Here is a 25,592-nt window from a genome sequence, read left to right as displayed (position 1 = left end):
AGGATGCTAAGAGGTCATCTGCAGGATTTATACGCAGCATATGGGCCTGACACATGTATGCCCTAAAGACTCCAGGCAGTAGCAAATGGCTCTGCTTTCACCTGCTCTAACAGGACAACTGTTCAGAGTTTGCCTTGGAAATCAGCCAGCCGATGCAAACACATAAGTAGCTCCAGGAAAGGGTCTCAAAACATTCCTCTCATCATCCTGGTAGAGCTTCAGCTCTGCCAAGCCAATTTCCCTGGCCTTCCAGACTGTTGCATTGAATTTCCTTTCAGTAAAAGCCTTGTCAATGGCTGTATAAAAGCTTCTTGTTGGGAAGAGATGCTTTATCTGCCAAGCAAAGGAAGGCGTTTAAGAGCACAAGAGGAAACAGGAGTGGAATCAAAAGCATGAAGCCATTTTAATGCTGCAGCACTCAAAGAATCAGCTGAGAACAAGGAGCCCAAAGCTTCCTGTTAAAGAGCTGTACCTAATCAAGAGCAGTATCTCTATGGTCTTTAGGAGTGGAAAGAAATTTCCAGCCCTCTCAAGAGCTCAGTGTTTCCACGCAGAGCTTGAGGACACTCTTAACACCAGGCATTCCTCCCTCAGGAGTGCTGGTTTAGTTAGTCCCTGCCTGAAACCCCCAGCTGCTCCTGTCTAGCACAGTCTCCCCACAGCTGCTGGCCAGGCTGTGCAAGCAAGCACGGAACAAAGCTGGCTGGGGTTAGAAAAGTATCCTGCACCTACAGCTAACAACCATCCATTCAAATATGAAACATCTTCCAAAGCCAAAGTACCCTGTGGTTCCTCTCCCATGCTTTCTTGGTTCTTCTGTAACAACAACAAAAAGTTCCCTTGAAGTAGCTTGCATCATTGTAACTCCAGAAGGAACCAGGGAAGACAAGATGTAGTTTACCTAAATATCATACTGCAAGAGACTGTCTTGGCAGTGAGTCACGAGAACACCCACCAGCTACTCCTCCTGAGTGGCACATCCTCCTGAACCTGAGTTTCTCATCCTGTCTCATATCCTGCTACTGACTGCCTCCAAACTTACCTAGTCTGTTAACTCAGCATACCAAGAGTCGATAGATCAAATTTTTAACCAAGTCAGATTTTTCTCTAAGCCTAAGAAGAAAACATTGCCAGGACAGAGCTGATCTTCCATTCTGAGGCTTAAGACTTCAAATATATTTTTGTAGGAGCAAGAGGACAATGTCCCCAGAGATAGCATGAGCTCAGAGTACTCACTGTAGGAGGGGATGCCATAGGGCTGCCCTGGAGGAGGGTAGGCAGTGTACGCAGCAGCTTGCTGGATCCCTGTGCTGTACTGAGTCTGTCCATACGTTGCCATTGTTGGGAAGGATGGGACTGCCACTATGTGGGGATAATGTCTGTTCAGAAAGAAAACAGAAGGTCTAAGGCAGTAGTTACTGCACAGGATCTTCTAGAGCATGTGTAGAACACTTCCAGACATTCTCATAAATGGTGAGAATTGACTAGACTGGCCAGAAGTTTGCTCCAGTGTATGGCTGCTGCTCTGAGCTACCTTGGCGCACAGGGACTAAAGACTGTGCAAAATATGTGCTAGTTACAAATAAAATCCACACTCCAGTGTTTCACTTTTCATTTCAATTCTGTCAAGCAAGTGTCATGGGAACCCCCTGACATTTCAATACATCCCTCTGTGGTTACTCATTAACATAGCAACATTCAAACTGACAAGGTTTGAACTCCCAGGAGTATAAAAGTATAGTCAACAGTACCTCAAACCTTTCACTCCATATCTAACAAGATTAAGAACCAGTTACTTCTCTGGGCCAGAGACGTGCAGAGGAGCAGGTGGATGGGCTTAAGGCAAATGCTCCTTAAGGTGACAGAAATCTGCAGAGAGGGGTGGTCAGCAAAATACAGTGTGTACATTACAGCACTTGACATGAGCACTCACTTGGTGGAGTACAGATGGAGAGGACACTGTGGTGCTGCTTTGCTGCTGCCTGGAAAACAAAATTAGAGGGTCTTGGATTTTCATCATGCTCTACAGCCAAGCTGGTACCACTGTATTTATCTCTGCTGGGTTGAGAAAAGCATACAGGAATTAAAAGACTTTTAGTGAATCCCACAAATTAAAGTAGGTGAGAAGGTTATTCTCCACTTAACAACAAATACAGATTCTGGTTTTCACTGATTGGTTAAGAATAGACTAGGATAGAGTCGAGTATAGAGTAGAGTAGAGTAGAGTAGAGTAGAGTAGAGTAGAGTAGAGTAGAGTAGAGTAGAGTAGAGTAGAGTTAACCAGGTTGGAAAAGACCTTTGAGATCATCAAGTCCAACCTATCACCCAACACCATCTGATCAACTAAACCATGGCACCAAGTGCCTCATCCAGTCTCTTCCTGAACACCTCCAGTGATGGTGACTCCACCACCTCCCTGGGCAGCACATTCCAATGGCCAATCTCTCTTTCTATGAAGAACTTCTTCCTAACATCCAGCTTAAACCTCCCCTGGTGCAGCTTGAGACTGTGTCCTCTTGTTCTGCTGCTGGCTACCTGGGAGAAGAGACCTACCCCCACCTGGCTACAACCTCCCTTCAGGTAGCCGTAGACAGCAATAAGGTCTCCCCTGAGCCTTCTCTTCTCCAGGCTAAGCAACCCCAGCTGCCTCAGCCTCTCCTCACAGGGCTGTGCTCCAGACCCCTCGCCAGCCTCATTGCCCTTCTCTGGACACCTTCCAGCAAGTCAACATCTTTCCTAAACTGAGGGGCCCAGAACTGGACACAGGACTCAAAGTGTGGCCTAACCAGTGCTGAGCACAGGGGCAGAATGACCTCCCTTCTCCTGCTTGCCACACTGCTCCTGATACAGGCCAGGATGCTATTGGCTTTCTTGGCCACCGTGAGCTACCAATCAATTGGTCTTCTCAGCTGGTTGGTCTTCTCATGGGACTGATATCGATCATGAAGCTGGGCTTTGGCTAGCTGACTCATATGCCGAAGGCTACCAGAGCAACCATGACAACTGAAGTGATTTAAGCTCACTACTCTTGTGCTTCATTGGGTACATTCCCAGAGCTGCTGTGATTGAAGGCACTTTTGTCACCCACCCTTTGCTCTTCCTCCTCCAAAACGCTTTCTGGTGCCACAGCCCTCTCGTTGTACCTCCTCCCCACAAATCCAAGCCTTGTGCCTTTTCTGATCCCACCTCTCCTAAGCTGTGCCCAGTTCTGCCAGAGCTCTCCCTCTGGCCGAGCTGTCCTGCTTTGAGGCCAGGCAGATCTTCACTTGCCCCTGAAAGGGGCAAAAGAATGACATTCACACAAATGGTCTGCAAAAGTGATGGAAAGTTTAAATGGAAAGCACTAAGTGTTTTATATAAGCTACAAAGCATAGTGACAAAAGAATCCCCCTCCTCCTCCTCCTCTTGGCATTAGGCCCAGCCAGGCCTAAGAGGCCTTGAGATACTCCCCAGCGTTACCTGGTGGAGAGCATCTCCCCTGGGAGCAGAGAGGGAAGAGCGAGCCCTGGGGGTTTTGGGTATACCTTCAGGTGGGGAGAAGGGAGGTGTTGTGAGGGGTTTGGGTGTGCTATAGGCGATTCTGTATGCTTTGGGATTCTTTTGTCACTATGCTTCATAGCTTCTGTAAAACACTTAGTGCTTTCCATTCAAACTTTCCATCACTTTTGCAAGCCATTTGTGTGCGTGTCATTCTTTTGCCCCTTTCAGGGGAAAGAGAGGATCTGCCTGGCCTCAAACCAGGACACGAGCACATCCCAAAACACCACAGGACCCCCTTGTGTCCCCTTCCAGTGCCCCCTGCAGATACCACCTGCACTACTTGTCCTATGCACTGATCTGTTTGCACAGGACACCTTGGGCAGGGTGCCACTGGAGAGACTGTCAAGGCTGTACAGCCCCAGTCACTACAGAAGCTCCCTAATCACTGACAGAAACAGAACCATAAGGGCTCCTCCTTAACACTCTTGCAAGCCCTTAAACACCTTAGAAAAGTAAACCCCACCAGCAAACCCCTTGCTTTTCTCCTTAGAACACAAGTGGGTACCAGTAACCTATTTCCCAGGCAGCAAGCAGAGAGATTTCATTTTAAAACCACTAAACTTAAAACCACTGTTGAAGGATGGTGATGTACAAATGTACAAATTCATTCACACACATCCAAAAAAAGAGACTGGGTTTCAAATCCAAAGCTGGGCTTACCTGGCTCACCTTCAAACCTCCTAGGAAAACCTTGCTTTGACCTACCTGAAAGAAAACAGTTCAGAAAAATTAGGGGTTTAGACTGGGAAAACAACAGCTGCACTGCTTCTGTCACACTGTTCCTCACTACCAAACAGAATTCAATGAATGTACATTTTCCCAGCTTTCATTCATGTAATTCATAATGCCTTTTATGTCTGAAAAGCAGCAGAGCATAGGCTCAGTTTTATTTCCTATTTGAAAAAGATCACCTATTCAAACCTCCTCTTTTTTGAAAGACAGAGTGCATGTCTTTGTCAGGAATGCCACGTGGGAATTCTCTGTGTGTCAATTTGCAATATGCTCCTGTCACTGCCAAAAAACAAAGGCAAATTAAACCTTGTGTTCCTGTCCAAAAATGCAGCACTACAGGCAATAGGGGCACTTGAAAATCCTGGTGCTACTTGCTCATCTCTCAGTGTCTGTGAAGACAGGAGGCCAGACATCTACGTAAGAATTGTGCCTGGACTTAGAATCATAGAATCGTCAGAGTTGGAAGGGACCTCAAGGATCATCTCGTTCCAACCCCCATGCCATGGGCAGGGTCACCTCACACTAGATCAGGTTGCTCAGAGCCCCATCCAGCCTGGCCTTAAAAACCTCCAGGAAAGGGGCCTCTACCACCTCCCTGGGCAATCTATTCCAGTGTCTCACCACCCTCATGGTGAAGAACCTCTTCCAAACATCCAATCTGATTCTCCCCATTGCTAGTTCTGCTGAAACTAAAACTCTGTAATGCGGAGCGTACATTTGTGTGCAGTTAGTGCACGACAAGCTCTGGCACTCTGAGTCTTGACAATCACAAACTAAACCAGATGCATTTCCAAGGGAAAGAGCATAACCTGGGTAGCACAGAGGATCATTCTGCAGAAAAAGAACCAGCAATATTTTTATGAGAAACACATCAACACGAGCTGTCACCAGCAAACTGGTGTGCAAGGGTACAACAGCTAGGCTGGCTCCTGCTTGTGTCACATAACAAAGAGTTACTGCACCAAGAGGCATTAAAAAAATGATGTACTTAAAAATCATTTCTCGCTCTAATCTCTTCTGCAAACACATCTATTTGTAAGGGTGTTTCCTTTAGATTGTTATCCCTTCAATTGCTCCTGTACATAGGCAGTCATGTACTTGATTTAACCAGGCAATTTCTAATGCCTTCACAAACATGCAAGCAAAACACCTCCTTGGCTGTTAAGAGCCCATAAATGAAGAGTTAAACACACTCCTGAAGCATAGCAGCCAGTGCCTTCTCCTAGCTCCCCTTCAACAGGAAGGCTGACAGATCCTGACCGCAGCAAACAATAGCAGGGATTGTACTAGCAAGAACTAGTTCAGCTGCATCACTTGCCAATAATTTTTTTAGCAGATTTAACATTCTTCTGTTTCCTTCACTTGAGCAGCATGGTGGGGGTAGAGGGGGGAGAGAAGGAGAGCAGATAAATTTCCATCAGAGCCTCAACCACTGAAAGAATTTGTCCTTGGTACCTGCCAAATGTGAAACTTCAGAGCAGAGGCTAACTGTTTGGAGATGATAGCAATGATCTCAGAGCAATGCAAAGTGGGGAGCAGAGCTGCTTTGGCAGGAAGTTTTCTGGCTGCATGACCTGCTGCTGGGCCCAGGAGCCTCCGTGCTCCCCATCTCAACAGCCATCAAAGCCTGGGGCTCACATTCACATCACCACTGGGGCTCCAGCAGCGTCCAAAGCGGAACAACCAGCTCCACACAAAGTCTGGTGTACCCCTGCAGTTATTCCAGTGGAGCAAACACATCCGTGCACGTGTGCATACTATGCACCTACTACACGCAGGTATGCACCAAACAGGAAACACTTCACTTCTGTTTGCATTCAGACCATTGCTGAACTGAAGTATTCAGTCACAACTGAAGTGTCTACAAAAACAAACAAACAAACCAAAAGAAGCAACTGAAAAATCCCCGTTGCTCACTATACTGCAGATGAAACTGGCAGCAGGAGAGGCCTTGCCTGTGTCCAGCTCCCCCCGGCTGCGTACACACACATCATGGTAAAGGCAGAAACAGCAAGCAAAAGAGGCAGCCTACCTTCTATGTCATCTGGAGCTGTGGCATAAACGTTAGAAAGGTTAAGCTTCAGTCTGTCAGGGCACTCTCTATTTACAGTCAGGCTGGGTGATATCACTAGATCTAGCATTTCCTTATACCTGAAGGAAAACAAAGGGAAAATATAATTTATTCATTAATTATGCATGCTTACTAATGATTCTTTTTTTTTTGTTCCCTAAGAGTATAAATATTAAAGCTGATTACCTAAACACAGGCTTCATATAAATTCCACATAATAGCATTCACTAAAGTTTTCATCAACAGGCACTGCTGAATTAGCATGCAGCACTGGCTCCCTTGGAGATTACCCTCCCTTGGTTTATGCCTTCCCTTTCTGCCTGAATCTTGACACACACAATCTCCATTTCCTCATCTCTCTCACACCATCAGAGCAGGAATGGACACACTAGGGGCCAGTGAGGCTCCAGAACACACTGATAAGGCTGGAAATAAAGCTGAGGGCATTTAACAGCACTGTTTAGTCTCACAGGAGAATGAAGTTAGCACTGGTGACAGGAGCAGTTTTCCAGGGGACACCTAAACCAAGTCACCTTGCTACAACATCCTGACCACTGGATGTGTTCCCAGGGAATCCTGCTTTGGCAGGGGGGTCGGACTGGATGATCTCTGGAGGTCCCTTCCAACCCCTAATGTTCTGTGATCAGCTGGCACTGACACCAGGACAGTCCCTTTCACAGAAATGACCTCATCCAGTACAACCACAGACCTCAGATGGACAACGGGCAGGACCCGAGTGCCCAAAGGAAAAGGCAGCAAGTGGTGAGCACTTGGTCTGTGCTGTGATGGAGACTGACAAACTGCATCACCCACACAGCCCAGCAGAGAGAATCAATCATTTCAGGCCCTACACACAACATGACTGGGTCTGTTCATCTAAACACCACCATTTTCAATGCATGTGTCCAGCTCCAGCCACACATCACGTCAGAAATGGGCTCCTAAAGAAAAGTGTTGAATGATTGGGCCAGGTACCAAAATGCAGCAGTAAGGGCAGAGATCTGCATGCCTGCATTGACAGGTTTGGGTAAAGACAGCAGAGTGAGCACAGCAAGGGAACCTGTGCTACAGGAGAGCTGCACAATGGCTTGTATTCAAAGCAGGCTTCCTGGACAAAACATTCTGCTCTTGTTTCCTGTGCAACCAGTGCTTGCACATGGACCTGTGAAGAACCCACTGGCCAAAGAAAATGGGAAGTTAAATTTGTCCATTAATGATATCTATTTTTTACACACTCACAGTGCACAGAGATCTATTTGAATTGTCTAGGTCCACACCAATGTGTTTTGCAGCTTCTAGTTCAAGTCCAAAACAAATGGTGGTAAGAGGACGACTCACAGCAAAGATGCTATGCCCTTCACTTTCTGCAGCCACAGCCTATGCCCTTACTTCAGCTCCCCAGAGCCTACTGGGATGAATTAGGGCTATCAGGACAAAGCATAACTGTGCTCAGGGCCCAGGCAAGAGCAGATAGGAAAGAGAGTAAATGGTGGTGAGCAGATTCAAGGTACCTACAAGCAGCCTGCATGGGCTTCCCTTTCACCCAGCACTAAACACTATCTGCAAAGGCAGCTGGCACACCCCTGCTTCAGGATGGGACCCATCTGAGCTGGATAACAAAGGCAGCAGATGGCATGGCAGCCACAGGCCAGCAGCAATCCACAGTACACCTAAACCATCATGAAGTTAAAAGACAACAGCACATAAACCTGACATCTTGATACTAGGCTTCTGCAATACCAATCTGCTCACTACTGGGAGAAGCAAAGAGGTTGAGGTTGATTTTGTTTAAACATTACTGTATAGCTTTACCAGCTCTGACCAACACTTCCCCTACTTTTACCTGAACTCTCCAATCACTTTTACAAGTCCCTATGAGGCAGGGTGAGTATTGTTATGAACAGGCACAAACCAGATGAAGTCTTTTACCTATAACTGAACAAAGTCCAGCACTGAGTTCACTTTCACTTCACCCCTGCCCTCCAACAGCCAGGAAGGTGTTGTGCCCAGGCAACAAATCCACCCTCTGTGAGCCAGCAGAACTGTCAAAAACAAGCATGAGGAACCACGTACAATGTCCACAGCCCCAGGCCTCTCTTCTTCAAAGAAGATCTGGGCTCCTCCTGTCTGCTTCCCTTGGAAATCCAGGTGGTCACAGAATTGTCAGGGTTGGAAGGGACCTCAAGGATCATCTAGTTCCAACCCCCTGCCATGGTCAGGGACACCTTCCACCAGATCAGGTTGCCCAGAGCCACATGCAGCCTGGTCTTAAAAGCATTCAGGGATGGATGTGGTCACACAGCCTCATGTGGTCAATACAGCCTCAAGTTCAGAGGCTGCTAAAGACTTCTTGATTATGAGCCATGAAAACCTTTAAGTCAGCAGGGAATGACCAACAGGACAGATACACAGAATCCAGATCTTATGAGATTTATGTTCCCAACTGCTGTGTGCTATAGATTTGCTAAGGAAAAAAGACTACCCCAAAAATCAGTGTTTGCAGCTGGAGGATGCTAGTGGATCCCAAAGGACTCAGGTGTGCCCCTGCAAGATGAGCACACCTGCCTTCATCTCCCTGCCTTCGACACAGATAGCAAAGCACTGCAAGGCAGAAGTAAAACTGTAGGTGCACAGGGACCACCACTTGTGCAAGTGTTCACACCACTAACTGCATGGAAATGCATCAAGGGGTCAGGTTTGCACAGACACATCAAAAATAGTGCCCAGCTGTAAAAACTCCTGAGTGACTCAGTCTAATGGCAGAGCCAAAGCTCTGGCCTAACCCTACATAAAACACAGACCATGAGAAACTTCACTCAGTCCTGCCAGCACTGGAGGAAGCTATGTTCCAGACTGTACCTGCAGACAGAGGCTTTACCAAAGCACTGCCCAGGCAGCCTCAAGAAGATGCCTCAGAGCCAGAGACTGTCAGCAGTAAGGGATGGTTGTGGCTCTTCTGCACACTTTTTCTATAGCTGAAGAAAAAGAGATTCCCCTCCTGAAAATGGCCAATCTCATTCTTTCACTAGCACAGCTAGGCTGCTGCAGACAAAAGGGTCAGGAGGATTTTTGTGGTGCTTACTTCTCAGCGGGAAGGAAGATCTCTTCCACATAAAACTATGGCTCCTAAGACTCTTTTCAAAGCAGTGGGCTGGGCAGGGGCCCCTTCCCCACAAAAACTACTTCGTTCACGTCCACTGGCACCCAATTAAATCTTGTTTGCATGGCTGAGAAGGCAGGGCTCAGCATTAAACCAGGTTCTACCTTCCACTGCCAGTAACATCCCACTTCCCCCCCCTACCCCCCCCCCTTAGCTCTTTAGTGCTGTACCTGGACTGAGCAAAAGCCCTGCTGGCCCAGATCCTGTCAAGCTGGAGATGTTCTACATTGTTTCTCAGATAACACATGCCCTGCAGCAGAATCCAAACCCCCATCACTCATGACACTGCCCCGACTGCTGCCAAGTGCATGGGAGCAGATGTTTAAAGGGAAATGATATTTTATAATGATTAATGCACTTTAATTACATCACTGTTCAGAGATTTCATTAGCTGCTCTGATGATTTTTCACCTGGTTTTGTTCTGTTCCCTTTTGTATCCACAGTGGCACACCACACTTCCCTCCCTTTGTTCTGCAACATGTTTTTTCGGCTTCCACTTCTCTTTGGAGCATGCAGTAGCTGCATGTCCAAACAGGCCAAGTGCTCAGAGGAAGGTCTGTCTGGCTGTGCCCCTCACGTGTGTCTGTCTAGCTCGTGGCTCTGCCTGGTTTGCACGCACCATTTACCCATTTGTCCCCCTGCATTTCTTGCTCCTGCACTTCACAACAGTTCCTGAAATTCCAGTCTAGCGATGGCAACGGACAGGAAAATCCTCAGCGCAGGAATGGAACCGGGCTGCTACTTAACACAGCAAATGACATGCTGCAGTGCCACTGATGAAAATATCAGGCCTTTGTTTGCTTGCTTCCTAGAGTAAAACCATTTTCTGGCTTAAGTCATGCACAGTAAATCAGTAATAAAGTTTGCTGGATGTGAGCTTTTATTAAAACCAGCGATGGCAGCATCCAGCACGTTGGGCTGACAGACATCTGGAAGAGCTTTTGGCTTCTAATTAAGAAGAACTTTGTGTGAATTTGGTGCTCAGCTTTTCCAGTAGAATCCCCTACTCAAAACCCCAAGATTTTGCCCTGAGAATTGGCCCACGAAATATCTGCCAAGAATAGAAACTTTTCTCTTTTCTAATGCTGAGGAAGAAAAAAAGTCTTTTTCAGTTCTTCTGGAGGTAGAGATGCCAAGTGGAACATTTTAAGCTTTCAAACTTGTAATCTAGATGTTGGGGCAACCTACAAATGACATTTTCGTTAGCAATCATGTTCTGAAGGCCCCAGCTCAAAACACTCAAATGTGTACTGAAAATTCCTTTCAGTAGTGGTCCCATCTCTGTACAGCAAAGCATTCAAAGACAGGCACCACTGCAATGCTGAAGTGGGACCCAGTGTGCAGACTAAGCCAAGGAGGTGCTCTGGACACTGGTGGTGATGGGAACTTGAGAACATTTTGAAAGGATGAAGCAAGAAACCACCATGCTCTTGTGGGCAGATGCAACCACACCACAACTCTGCTCAGCACAGCTGAAAGATAGAAGACACCAGCAAGAGAGGAAGGCAGGCCAAAAGACACCAGCAAGCTTCAAAAGCTAGAACCTCAGCTGCTTGGGCATAATTTAAAGCATCTCTTGGTCTGCTCTAACTTGTTTTCAGCATCCTCCCCACCACACACTGAAGGTATCATCCCAGGACCATGGGCATTTCCATCCTCACTGTGGAGGCAGTGGACTTGACCCTGGGAGTCTGTGTAGTTCACTTGTCTGTGCTCCATTTCTGAGGTGAGAAGATTGTATTCTGGTTTCAATACATGCAAGCACCTCAAATGGAACAAATGAGCATTTCCAGTAAATGATGTACCTGGGAAGTGAGGAGTACCAGGGTAAACTGAACAGCCAAGTGAGGAAGAGATTTCAGGGGGAATGTATTCAAAGAAGAGCACAGCATTTGCCCTGTAATGACAGCAGTCTCCAGGTGGGTATGGGGAGAAAAATCTGGCATGGCTGGGCAAAAAAAAATAAAGAGAAAGATCTGCCTCTGCCATCAGTGGAGGAACTGATGGGTTAGGAGCCCCACAGGATGAAGTAGGTGAGAAAGGAAAGACAGGACTCTTGCCCTTAGGGAAAAAAAGCTGCCAGATTCAACAATGGGAAAGACAAAATACTTTAAGGGAGTAAGAAATTGCAGAGAAAGTTCATCCATGAAGGGAGAGGCAAATCCAGAAATGTCTCTCCCTGCACCAACCCCATGGGGCGATCTTCTCAAGAATTTTTACTCCTCTCTGGCTGGAGGCCAAAGACAAGCTTAAAGCACCAGACCTTCCTAAACACAGGCAGATGCCAACACAGAGCCCTAGGCAGGAGTGGTACAAGCCAAGTCCTCTCTGCTTTTAGCTCTGCTGGGAAGGGGAGGAGTAGAGGCAGAGATTGCATTCTAATTGCAAGAGTAACATTTTTGTCTTGCTTCCATGGCTTTTTCTGCTTTTAATTACTTGATCAACTATTTTTACCTTTATCCTCCTCAAAAAAAAAATGGTGCAGATTAAGCAGAAACCTGCAACTTCACCACCCCAGTGCTACTCTCCATGATAAAGAAGCAGACAGTGATTTTCCACTTTGTTTGAGAAGTAAAATACCAAAACCTAACTGCCAAGGAGGCATGAGGATGGCCCTCCTCAGTCTGATTCAAAGCAAACAAAGAAAGAAACCCCCAATCCTAAACTTTCCTTCATTCCTAGCAAAGATGAGATTTGCTGTAATTTTTTTCCACATGTCAATTTTTTCCACCTGCTCCATCTCAGTCACTTTCACTGGGAATTCTACTGCTTTAACTCCTTGGGAAGCATGGAAGCTTAGCCAGCTTTTCCAGGACCAACTGGCTCCCCGTTTTACTCTGCTCCTGCACAAAGAAAGGCAAAAGTGAAAATGCTGTCATCTTGCAGTCATCTTCCAGGTGGTATAATAATAGAGAATCTCCCATCCTGATGATTTTGGCTACCTCTACCCACACATTTCAAAAGCAGAGGGAAGTCCTTTCATTTCCTCTGTCAGTGCATTCCTTCTCGCACTGCTAGGACGTTTTCTCCCCGCTTATAATAGTTCCTTTGTTCCTTCCATTTCAAGAGCTCCGAGGGGCTTCAGCAGGTGAAACCCACAATGCTGTTTTCTCCTTTATAATGAATCTTAGCTCATCCCCAAGTACATCTGATAGGTGTATGCAGGAAAGGCCTGAACAGGCATAAAGTTAAACCTGAGCTGGCATAAATGCTCGTGTACAAGACTGACAGCACAGGCACGATGACAAGATATCCTTTCAAGGTGACCTGCAGGGCAGCCTGCCTCAGGCTCTTCATATTCCTGAAAGCTGCCTTTCGCTGATGTAATCAGACAGTAAAAGCAGCACTACTGGTCTGGATTTATCATTGCCCAGACACAAAAGTCAGAGCTTGTAGCACAGCATCTGGTAGTGAGGGTACGCAGTTGCATTAATCTCCGGCGCTTAATATCTCAGACTAAGGCTTAAGCCAAAAGGAACAAAAGAAAAGTTATGTGATGAGTGGGACAAAGCACATCAGACTTACAGCAGAAATGAAACTGAGGTGAGCATGAGGCTGCTCCTGATGACACACAGACAGCTAAGTCCTCCTGGGACTGCTGATCAGGCTGAGTCAAAAAGAAGAGATGAGAAAACAGAAAACAGGTGAGACAAAGAAGGAGCTGGAGGGTGTATTGGATCAACTCAGGACCACAGCAAGGAAAAAAATCTTCCTTTTACCTGAAGCAGGGTGCCAGTCACTTTCTGAAAGAGCTGGGGAGAAAGCCCTGCGAGCAGGGTCTTTGTGTGGCTCAGAGCAAGCTGGGCAGGGGCTGCACAGGGAGTGTGCAGGGACACAGAAGCCCTCCCTGGCCCGAGGACAGCAGTCTCGAGCTGTGCTCCTTCACATCCCCTCAACACTCCCCTTGTGCATAGACTGACACCCAGCTTTTCACTCTTAGTCTGCTGGGGCTGCAGAAACATTCATCTTCTGGTGAGCCCAGCATGGGAAGAGCTGGGCAGGGGGCTGTGTTAAAGAAACCCTGCAACTCCAACAAAAGTAAAACAGACACACACAGAGGGCTTCAGCTGGAACACAAAACCACCCAACAAACCCAAACCCAACCCAAACCCAGCAGTCCTGAAACCTGAAGGAAGAGCACAAACACCCAAAGCCAGCCCTGGATGCAGAAAGCTTTTCCCAAAGACAGCTTTGCGTTAAGGCTGTGTGCCTCTAAAACGCTTCGACTCACATAACAACCAACCAACCAACCAACCAAACAAGTTGGTTTGGGTTTGCACTGAGATTTTCAAATCCCTTTTGCTTTTTCAAATGTGTTAATTCTCAGCAATTTGAAGAAAAATAACTGAGAAAAAGGACAGAATAGCCCAATTCTGTCATACTTCTGAAACCACTATTGTTTAAAGACACCCAAAGTATTCCACCAACAGCTTTTTTAATCCTTCCCCACATGGGTTGGGTTTTTTGGTCTGCTTTAGTTTGGGGCTTTTTGTAGTGTTTGGTTGCTGCTGCTGCTGCTGTTGTTGTTTGGTTTGGTTTTTTTCATTGGTTTTGGGTGGGGGTTTTGTTTGTTGGTTTGCTTTGGTTTTTTTTCATTGGTTTTGGGTGGGGGTTTTGCTTGTTGGTTTGCTTTGGGTTTGGTTTTGTGTTGGTTTTTTTTTCCCCTGGGTTTTTGTTTTGGACCTTTTAGATTATTTGTTGGTTGGTTGGTTGTTTATAAGCAGTCTTTTTGATCAAAATTGTATTGCCGCTGGAAGAGTCCCCTCTTGCTCTAACCCATAGACCAGACAGTAAAAACCAGATCAAAAAATCCTGCCTCATGAATTTTCTGAGCCAGTTTCACCTTTTAGAAGAAAGCTTGCCTTGAGTACTTGGTTGGAACTGGCAAAAACAATTGCCTGCCCTGTTTCCCTGGAAGTTCTGAATCTCCAGAAGCATTGGCTTGCTTCACCAGGCTCTATCACCTGCTATGGTGTTGGTTGGTTGGCTTTTAAACACTCTTTCTCGTCTTTAAGAAGCAGGCTGCCTTCAGACAAAGAAGTGCTCTTCCTGCTCCTCACAAGGCTTCATTACTTCCTTCTCCAGGTGCTCCTTTCTCTGACCCCCACACTGCAGAACCAGAGCAATAGTGAGAAGAAAGAGGGGGGCCAGGCTGAGCTGTGAGCCCCCCCCGCACTTCCTGCAATTAACTCAGGAAGAGATTGAAGGGAGATACAGCAGGGGAAGCATCAGCGTTCTCTGGCTGAGTGCTCCAAGGTAAAGGGGACTCAGCGCACATGCAAACAAACAAGGAGAGCTGCCTGCACTGTTTGTTGTGAAAGCACAGCCTGAAAGGGGCTCCAGAATTTGAAAGGGGATAATGATGGGGTCCACACTGCAGACTTTCAATCTGGCAGCCTGGGAAAACACCTTCCAGAATTGCTTTGAGCCACTGGGGGTTTAATTCCACAGCAGTATTTCCTTTAGAATAAATCTCAAAGGGAAAATTGGCTTTTCTCAGAATGCCTTGGGGGGTTTTGTCTGTTGAACCTGTTTGCAAAAGTTACTATTTCCCAAAGAATAAAATCACTCAGCCTGTGTGGACTGTGGACAAGCAGCACACAGGACTGAGCTGGTGAAGGAACACTACAAGCTTGAAGTGCGGGCATCTGCAAAACCAGCCTGTGTCTGTATACCTGTGCCCACAGACACAGATCATCTCTCTCAGCTTCCCCATTTCTCTTTGGCATTCACAAGCTTCTCAATTCCATGACAGCTCTTTCTATCCAGACCCATCAGACACACCAGGGCTGTGTGCAACTGCAGAAAACCACTCTGGCAGCTCCAGCTGCAGAATCATGGCCTGTAACACAAAACAACTGCCACCAAAGATGGCCAGCCACTTACTGTAGTGTCCAGCTCAGGAGACTTACTTGGCAACTCAGGCACCTCTTTCCACTCTGATGAACCCTGCTTTCTAGCCCTTCTCTTCAGAACCACAAGCACCAAAAGCTCATTTCAATGTAAATCACAGAAATATGTGAGGTTTGGAAGGAGGAAATGACAGCTGCTAATTCAGATATTCATGCTGAAATCACCTGGGTTCCCTTACAGAGCTGCTACAGCCACTGGCTGAATGCATCCACGAGTTAGGGAGCAAAGTTAATCCTTTCACCACTCACAGCCCATGTGTTCCACTCAGGAGCCTTTCACTCCATTTCAGTTTGAGCTGAACATTAGCACCAACCTCATTTTTCCTTCTGCTGCTCAGAAGCCAAGGGAAGGAACAGAGGACCTAGAGAGTTTCTTAACACCAAGAAAGGATGGTGTCACACAGTGGAAGTTGGCCATGAAGTTGAATGAGCGGCAAAGGGAAGCATCCTCCAGGAAGCTCAGATCTGTACCTTGGAGAGAGGGCAGCTGGCTGTAGGGAGCACCAGCACCACCCTGGCTGGCTAGTCTCACATTGTTGTGGATTTAAACGTGCATAGTAACCCATAAACATTGACAGCAGCCAGATCCTAAAGAACAACTGCTGATTCAAAGGTAACTGTGCGCAGGAAAGGGTGGTGCTCACACAGAACAGTTCTCACATAGGACACAGTGAGGACGCTGCAGGCTGCCTCAGCTTCCCATGTGCAGAGAGGGCTTACGTACTGCAGAGGCAGCAGCTGCCCCCACAAATAGCAACGTGGTGCAGTATCAAGGGGCATGCTGCCACCAGGCTGAGTCTGGCACCATCCAGGGAGAGCTATGGGTAGCTGCTGAAGAATAAACCTGAGAACTGCAGTTCTAGTTTTGCTCCCAAGCTCTGTAACTAACAGATTGGGTGAGTTTCTTAGGACTACATTAAGTCCTCTGTAAAACTGGGAAATGCAGCACAAACTGCCAGTTAAGCACTTCACAGAGGCTAGAAAGTGCTCTGAAATCTTTAGGTGAAATCTGCTACACCACTGCAGTGTCAATATCCATGCCAATGAATAGTACCCATCCTGAACAGAGACAGCCAAGAAGGAGGTGAGGCACAAGAGCTGTCCTTCAGGGCATGTTCTCTCACTTGTTTTTGGGCCAAAAGCTCTCCATTCCCAGACTATGAGAATTTCTTCACCCTTCTAATTTACTTCTTAAACCTGTCGAGAGTCCTGCAATGGCTCCAACAACCCAGTGAGAAAGGTAAGGCTGGCCCTTTATAACAGGCCTGTGTCAGCACCTCCATTCTCAGCCTGTAAAGGAGCAGCATTCAGGGAGCAGTAATTCAAAAAGAGCTATGGAAAAAAACGATGAAATGCAAGTTAGTAAAAGGCCCTTGGATGTGAGGGCAAGCCTAGTGTAACAGCACAGGTGAGACTGGAGTGAGAATGACGCACCCTCTCCTTGCTGCAGCCCCTGAGGCTCCCCCTGACCAGAGAAGACAGCAGAGAGGAAGGTCTGCTGAACATCTAGAAGGTTGAAAGCATCTTTCTGTGACTGGGACTCTCTTCTCCTGCCCTCAGTGAGAGAAGGGAAGACTATCTCATCTGTCTGTGGGAATCCACCAAGGAAGATTATCCTCAAGGATTCAGAAGCAATGAATGCCAAATGTTTTCTCTCTTCCGCACATCATTTATCTATTTGCGAAGTATTTTGGCGAGGGAAAACATAAACATCAGCCTCACTACCCTGAAGGCAATTGATGCCCTGCAGACCAGAAGGAAATGAAGCAAAGTTTGTGGTCTCTCTGAAACTGAAGACACTCTTTTAAGAAACTGGAAGTTTAATGTAATTTAGCAATACATTGCAAATCCTGTGTTGCTCTGGCTTGGTCTCAGAGGCTAGAATTTAAGCAGCATCCCAACCATGGCTCAGCTCCTCAGATTAATAATTACCCATTACTACATGTGAGAGAGGAGAAAAACTCTGGCTCTCCATCCCTCTGAAGTTGGCTTTCCCAGTTACTTCTCTTTGCCTGACAGATTTTTGGGTCAGGTGTTTTTGTGAGGGAGAGGAGTGGGGTTTGCTTTTCATTTTGGATTTATTCTTGCTGTGTTCTTCATTAAAGTATCACTGCATCAGAACTTGGCATGCACAAGTAATTGCTGATTGAACATGTCTGTGGCAGCAGTGGGGTGCAAGCCCCGCTATGGGGTCCAAGGGTGGGCTGCCTGCCAGGGAGATTGAGTTGCCCCAAGGCTCAGCACTGTGTGGATGGGAAGGACTTCCCTGTCCACTTCTGCAAAGCTGGGACAGCACATTTAATACCCAAGCCAAGAGGCCCACGTGCTTTTGTTAGAGAAAGCCACCCAGCAGCCCTCCTGCCTTGCTCTCCTTATCAGTAAAACAGACTGATGGTAATAAGCCCATGGGATTTTAGAGTGAAGCTGCCCCATCAGTGCTCAGGTTTCCAGAAACAGCAGATCCACAAAGTTTAGACCACTCTGTGATCAGCAGTGATTTTCTGGCGTGATCACCTTCAGACACGTTGAGTCACCGTCCCTGGAGGTGTTCAAGAGGGGATAGGATGTGGCACTTGAAGCCATGGCTTAGTTAGTCATGTGGTGTTGGGTGACAGGTTGGACTCAGAATCACAGAAACATTCAGGTTGGAAAAGACCCTTAAGATCACCAAGTCCAACCCACAACCCTACTCTGCAAGGTTCACTCCTAAACCATATCCCAAGCACCACATCCAAACGACTTTTAGACACATTCAGGGTTGGTGACTCCACCACCTCCCTGGGCAGCACATTCCAATGTCTGACCAGTCTTGCTGGGAAAAAATGTTTCCTAATGTCCAGTCTAAACTTACCCAGTCACAGCTTGAGACCATTCCCTCTTGTTCTATCACTAATTACCTGTGAGAAGAGAGGAGTACCAATGTCTCCACAATCTCCTTTCAGGTAGTTGTAGACAGCAATAAGGTCCCCCCTCAGCCTCCTCTTTGTCAAACTAAACATCCCCAGCTCCTTCAGTCACTCTTCATCAGATTTATTCTCCAAGATTTATTCTCAGCTAAGTTTCAAGAATTTACCCTTCCCTCTTGTTAACTAACCTAATTAAAGCCACCTTTTCCTCCTCATTTGACTCAATAAAATAGCAATCAAACGTTATTATTAATGACAAGTATTGATCTCAAATAACTTACCTGAGGAAGGAAACAGAGGTCATAGCCAGGAAGTCAAGGCTTACAGCTCTGACACCAGCTCATTGGCCATACATAGCACATCCCCTTTGCCCCTTCCCTATTATAGGGCTGTACAAGGTTTATTTGCCTTTACAGCAAGCAGCTCTACACACCAGCAATTCTTGGGTACTGGAACTCATGTACCCCCATGTGCAAGTGCTAGCCTTGCATCTGCCTATATGTGATGGGTTATGCCCATCCTGAAAGCAGGGAGGGGAGGGCTTGTGAGAGCCTTGCTCTCCCTGGAGGGTGTTTTTCCCCCTGGGGAACTGAGTTAGTTTGTTGCACTCCCCCTCCCTGTCCAGCAAGCCTATAAAAGGGAAGACACTGCAGTCATTTTGCTCTTTTACTTCTGCCTCGCAGGGACGAGAGAGAGCTGCTGCTGGCTTCCTGCTTCTCTGCCATGTGGTCAGGCTTGGTCCTCCTCCTCCCTGCTACATCCACACCTCTTCAAAGAACTGGTTTTGTTTACATATTTTTCCCCATCCATCCTTGTCCCTTACCCTTGTGAACTCTTCCTGTTATTGGTTTTTATATATATATATATATAGTTGGAAGAAATTTTTTTCCTCTCTACTTCCAACCTGACTCCACATTATTTCTCAGTGGATCTGCCCCCCTTCCCTTTTTCTCTCTCTGTTGGAAAGGAGGAGGGGGGAAATGGGGGAGGGATTCTCAGTCTTGCCCCCATCTGAGCTCTTCAATCCCAGTTAAGGCTCAAACCACCCCACTATACAAGCACAGAAAAGGTTTGTGCTGTCATTACTGGCAACTATCTGTGCATCTCACACAGGCATCTTCACAGCACTGAGCTCCTCCTATGCTTTTAAAAACACAGGAAGTTATTGTTTTGGTTAAAGTCTTCAAGAATCTGTGTCAAATGTGTAGGAGTTCCCCTGCTGGTAAATGTTTCTGTAGTGAAGGTTGGGCAGCAGCAATAACAAATAACATTTTGTTGTTGTTGTTCCTGTACCTGAAAGGTTCAAAAGGAATTTTCTGAATCAGGAGACAATCTGATGATGGTAGTTTGTAGATCAAAGTTATGCAGAGCAGACCTCTCATTTTAAAGAGCTACAGTACAACACAACCTGCTTGCTGCAGGTCTTGTGGATGTTAGGAGGGGAAAAAAAAGACAGCTCACTAAAAAGCAATGCTTGAGCAGTGACTGCACACTGATTTGGCACTTGTGTCGATCACTAGCGCAGAAACAGCTATGGAAAAAAGGAGTTTACTCAGAGCAAATGTTCACATGGCATTCCCCCTGATATTTATTCCATTAATAATTTATTTCTGTGGATATTTAAGGTCAGGCTAAAACAACAACATAGCAATAACAAATGGGACAGCTTGATTCACTTTGTGGCTTCAGGTGGGCTGAGGTTTGATTTCCCCCGAGTTCTGGCGTGACAATAGGCTGAAGCTTTTCCTTTAAGCCCAAGTGAAAGCTAACCTTGCCCCAAGATCCCAAAGCTGTTAGCATCAGGTTTATTTTCAAGACAGAGACACAGGATTTTGATAGAGATGACCAGGGGATATTATCACCCAAGCAAGAGTTATGGATCCTGCCATCCAGTCACTGATACACCACGAGGCAGCTCGGAAGTGAAAATACCAAATGACAAATGCACCGACCCAATACCATTCACAGCAATGTCCTTGTTTTCCTTTGCAAAGTCAGATCTGATAAAGGAAAACACTTCCTGAAAGTGCCATTTGGTGATATTAAGCAGGCCTCAAATGTCTTGCCAAAGTACAGAGGGACACTGACATTTGAACTGCAGGAGTTTTGTTTTCCATCTTGTTTTCCTCTGCCGTGACTCTTGCAGTTGAATAGCTGGAATTGTTAAAATCCCTTTTCCTCCTTTCACCATGATGTAATGCAACTGTTGCATAAGACTAACAATGTTGAGCTACTGCTGCTGGAGCCAAGTTTGGCACCAAGAGAGATTAGAGTTGGCACCAAACACCATGATCTTTAAAAGGAATTTGGCAGCCACAGGGAAAAGCTTTGCCACTGCTGCCGTGAACAGCACCCAGAGCAGTAGATGGAAAAGTGCTGAAAGAGGCCATGGGTTTGTTACTGGAACAAAGACCTCCATTAGCTAACCACTTGTTCTAGCACCTACTTACATATGAAAACTAAAGAGTTTTACAGCGGCACGTCAAAATTAAGGGCAGTAGCAGGGACCAAAGTGTAACATAACAGCGCCTTTCAGGTGTCCATCATACCACAGTGAGCCTACAAACCCTACCAGTTAGCCAGGACAGCTCTGTGCACCACTTCAAGTTCCACTCCATCACTCCAAAGAAAAACACTTGATCCATGAAGGAACACATCTGTCTCAACAAATTTCTCTTCCCAGTACTTTTCAGTTATGCCTTCCCAAGAGGCAGTTGGCTCCTGCTCAGTGATGCTGGAGCAGTGCTCTGGAAGAGATGTGTGGTTTTCTTCTTTTAGACACAGATGGAACAAGAGAGGAGCAATGCAAGTTTTCCTCACTGCACTCCTCTCTCTCAGCTTGAACTGAGAAAAAAAAACCCACCCATGGCCTGATTTTCTCTGCTCTATCCAAGGGTCTGATGATTTGTGATGTGGACATCTGCCTGCAATTGGACAGATGCCACCAGGCTCTTGACAGTGGTGTTAACAGCAGCATTTTTCAATTGCTACTAATGTTTCTTAAAACTCATTACCTAGCTGAAAAACTCCACACTCCATCCTGAACTTCTCCAAGTCTTAAAACTCTGTAAGCACCAACTCTCAAACACAGGACCACCTTCCAGCAAGCAGGTCAAAGTCAGAAGCATGTGCAGTGCCAGAACAGCTTTTTGCCACTCCGGTTAACACTGCAACGTGTAAAGACATTCAAAGCAGGCTGCAGGTGACTGCTCTGATCCTCAGCAGCAGCCATGCAGTCCCACAAACAGCACCAACAGGCATTCCTCATGCACTGTCTGGCATGGTGATGGGGTGTGGGGGACATCAAAGATCTAGGCGAGTTCTAGTACAGAAGTGGAACATCCTGCTGCAATTTCCTTAGGCATAGATGAAAAGCAAGAATTGATTGGAAGGTGAAGGTTTGTTCCCCACCCCCAAAAATCTCACAAACTGGAGGGAAAAAAAAAAATCAAATCTGATGAATATGACCCAACTTTTGCCCTGATGGCTTCAAATTGGTCAGAAAACTCCAGTCAAGTCTGAAAACAGAGAAGAACTTTAAACAAACACAGATTATGGTATCTTTCACTGGGAGGTGCTTACAGATTTGACAGCAAAACCAGTATCCTGAAGCCCACTTTGTTTTGCCACAGAGCAGTCTCCTCCTATCACATCACAGAGCAGCAGCCTGAGGATCAGCAGCCCAGCACTCAAGAAGCTGCCCTGCAGCACAGCTCACCACCTTCGAAGCTGCCTGTCAACAGTGGGCTCAAGCACGATGCCTAGCCAGAGACAGCTGCAAATACAAGAGTGCTGGCATCCAGAACAGCAACAGAGGTGACTGCTTCATTTATGGCACTGCAAGGCAGCTCAGGAAATCTTCTTGCAGGTACAGAAAACAACCCAGAGGTCATTCAGTTGATCTAAGAAGAGAGTTTTATCATCTGTACAGATTAGGAAATGCAGCTGCAAGTAAGAGCCAACTTCAGCTTCTTGGAAATCTGAGAACAAGCTTACCTGTGCCATTAAGAAGGTGACTGCCTCAGACTTAAAACTCAGATTTGATTGGCAATATCCCTAGCTTCAAGGCAAATTTCTCTTGGGCACTCGGCACTTCAAAGGCCCTCACCCCTTTCACAGCCCAGAACTGCAGCCCGCCAGCCTGGTTCAACAACTGATGCATTTCCTGATACTGGATTAGCTTCAGCTCATCACCTTCAGCACACTTTCTCTCTGACACGTTTCTGTGGAACAACTTACACAACAGACAAAAGACTCAATTTCCTCCCTCTGGCTACTCTGGGATGGCACAGATATGACCAACTCACTCATGGGCAGCATGCAAAGATGCTCTGGCTGATCGCCACCCTTTGCAGCAATGAGCTACTGAAAAAAAAAAGAAAGATATAACTAAACAAACAAAAGTGTGCAAAACATCTGAACGTAGTGCTCAGCTGTCAAATGACACAGCAGCTCACCTCTATGCAGGAGAGAAAAGAAAGAGGAGAGAGGAGAGAAGAAAGAGGAGAGAGGAGAGAAGAAAGAGGAGAGAGGAGAGAAGAAAGAGGAGAGAGGAGAGAAGAAAGAGGAGAGAGGAGAGAAGAAAGAGGAGAGAGGAGAGAAGAAAGAGGAGAGAGGAGAGAAGAAAGAGGAGAGAGGAGAGAAGAAAGAGGAGAGAGGAGAGAAGAAAGAGGAGAGAGGAGAGAAGAAAGAGGAGAGAGGAGAGAAGAAAGAGGAGAGAGGAGAGAAGAAAGAGGAGAGAGGAGAGAAGAAAGAGGAGAGAGGAGAGAAGAAAGAGGAGAGAGGAGAGAAGAAAGAGGAGAGAGAAAGGAAGAAAGAGGAGAGAGAAAGGAAGAAAGAGGAGAGAGAAAGGAAGAAAGAGGAGAGAGAAAAGAAGAAAGAGGAGAGAGAAAAGAAGAAAGAGGAGAGAGAAAAGAAGAAAGAGGAGAGAGAAAAGAAGAAAGAGGAGAGAGAAAAGAAGAAAGAGGAGAGAGAAAAGAAAGAGGAGAGAGAAAAGAGGAGGAGAGAGAAAAGAAAGAGGAGAGAGAAAAGAGGGGAGAGAAAAGAGGGGACAAAAGAAGGAAAAAGTAAACAAAACTAGTAAACAAAAAATTGAAGTAAAGGGGTTTGAGCTCAGATAAATGAGACTACTATATGAATTTCCCTGACCTGCTAATTAGAGAGCCACCCTCAAATACTTGCACCAATCAAACTTCAATTAGGAGGGGGGAAAAATAATCATTTTTAAGTGGAATTGTCAGAAGTGGTTGTCATAGTCCAGTGGCTCAGGCTCTCATTAGGGAGACCTGGATTCAGCTCTGTGCTAGCCACAGGTTTCCTCTTATCAGAATATTTTACAAAGCCAACTCGTACTTAATCTGCTGACCTTCGTTTCCCTTCTCTGCAAAGCAGGGATTACTACATTTTCCCACTTCTGAGCAGGCTGAGCCCCAAACCATCAAACTCATGTGGTGCACTCAGGTAAGTCAGCATCAGGGTGTGAGGGAGAAAATGACATGAAAGTCAGTAAGACAGAAAAGTGACCCTACACCTACTAAAGGTGCCATGAAACAAGCACAGTTCTGCCTTTCCCTCGCTACTTCACATCCCTTCTCCTCTGCCAATGCAGAAGTCTCACATTCCTGTTTTCTCCTGGCCCATGTTTAAGATCTCTCCTTCCTGCACCCATCTCTTGCCTGGCTGAATTCTCCTTTTGATTCACATCTGGCTGTGTAACTCCTCGTTCTACTCCAGCTGCTCTGTTCCTGCCCTCGAGCAGTAGGTGCTAGGTATGTCCTGCCATGGTTCACACAAAGCATGACCAATCTGCTAACCCCTGGACAGCTGCTGGTTTTGCAGGCTGTCATCACAAAGGGTGCCTGTGTGCCTGGCTTGTGGGATTTGGAGTCTTCAGAAGCCCTGCAACTGAATGCATTCAGCTCAGCTATAAATGTAATCATGGAATTGAAATGCCTCAACTAAGAGAACCAGCTTTGCTTAGGTTAGCTTTTCTTCACAAACTAGCACTGGGGCTCATCTAACACCTTAAAATCCTGCACCTTTCACTTCTAGCACAGTCCCTGAAGCTTACTAAGGGGACACTTTCAGCACCAGATGCTGCAGAGTAAATGGGATCCCAAACTGCAAGGTTTCTCAAGAGTACAACCTGTACCAGAATCTCCCCCTCCAAAACATCTAGGAATGACTTCCTTCATGTGCTTGTGCATGTGTCAGCAGAAGGGACACTGAGAGAGGCAAAAATCATTGGGAAAACAACACAAAACCTGAAGTGTGTGTGATATAAAAGCTCTTGGGACATGGGTCTGGGAGAAGCCTTTGAGCAGTTACACAGCACCACTGCAAAACACAACCTCTGCTCCTTCCACACTGAAAAGAAAGAGCAAAACAAAACCAACCAAACAAAACCCAACACTTTCAGCACAATCTATAAGCCAACAAAGCAAGTTTCTGCTAGAATTACACTCCATTGATTCACCTCTATCACAGGACTGTCCACAAGAACTCAAGTTTCTGGCTTGCTGGGGGAAGAGGTTAGCAACATCTAACTAAAAAAGGCAACCTTTTCCTTCTGCACACAGCACTCTGCCAGCCTGTGGGACACATGCTTGGAACAGGACACACACACACCTTTAGCAAACCTCCAGGCTTTGAAAGCCATCACCTGGCACTGAGAGCTCCAAGAGTTAAGATTTTTCCCAAAGCTAAGCACACATTTTCCATCCAGGCAGCTGAATCGTGGCTATTTTACAGAGTAGTTTATTAACACAATATAGCAGATCTCCTACTCAGCTCTGTAAAATGTGTCCAGTGCTGTAAAAAGCAGTTGAATTTGGAGCTTTGATGGCATCCACTGCCACAGCAGAACTGAGGGAGCTAACCTAACAGCTGTCTCAAAACACAGCAGATTTATGCCATTAACTGCAGCTCCATGACTCATGCCAGCACACAAAATGAGGGTGGTGGTCTCTGGACTAACCTTATGTATGGCAACACCTGATATCCACTCTCCTGACTCCAGGCTGCTGCAGGGAATTTGCATTGCTCCTCAGTGGAAGCATTCTAACTTGGGCTAATAAAAAAGGGTAGTCAAAGAAAACAGTCAAATAAAAGGCTCCATGCAGGTCAGTTCATCAATTATCTAGACACAGAATGGTCCTGTTCTCATTGTTGGAACACTGAGTTTGCAGGCAACACCCAGCAATTGCAGATTGGCTTGATTCAATAGTCAACACTTTTATCATGCTATATACATTTATGTTTATTTTTTCAA

General features: G+C 46.3%; 1 protein-coding gene across 6 annotated transcripts in view; it reads right to left on the bottom strand.

Moving 5' to 3' along the window:
* The window catches only part of EYA2 (EYA transcriptional coactivator and phosphatase 2), a 120,344-nt gene that overhangs the window by 49,852 nt on the left and 44,900 nt on the right, over positions 1-25,592 (bottom strand). For 5 of the 6 annotated variants that reach the window (XM_068149815.1, XM_068149814.1, XM_068149816.1 and 2 more), the window contains exons 2-5: positions 6,305-6,423; positions 4,201-4,245; positions 1,934-1,982; positions 1,237-1,379 (exon numbers count right to left, since the gene is read on the bottom strand). In XM_068149815.1, the coding sequence (XP_068005916.1) occupies positions 1,237-1,379; positions 1,934-1,982; positions 4,201-4,245; positions 6,305-6,413 (346 nt within the window). In that variant the 5' untranslated portion in view covers positions 6,414-6,423. Of the gene's footprint in view, positions 1-1,236; positions 1,380-1,933; positions 1,983-4,200; positions 4,246-6,304; positions 6,424-25,592 lie in introns of those variants that run through there. The other variant, XM_068149812.1, reaches the window with a different exon arrangement.

The sequence above is a fragment of the Melanerpes formicivorus genome, unplaced genomic scaffold, assembly GCF_026170545.1.
Source record: "Melanerpes formicivorus ecotype bairdi unplaced genomic scaffold, bMelFor1.0.p_v2 SCAF_19, whole genome shotgun sequence".
NCBI lineage: Eukaryota > Metazoa > Chordata > Aves > Piciformes > Picidae > Melanerpes > Melanerpes formicivorus.
The sequence above is the reverse complement of the archived record's forward strand: the minus strand, read 5'-3'. Positions and strand labels throughout refer to the sequence as shown.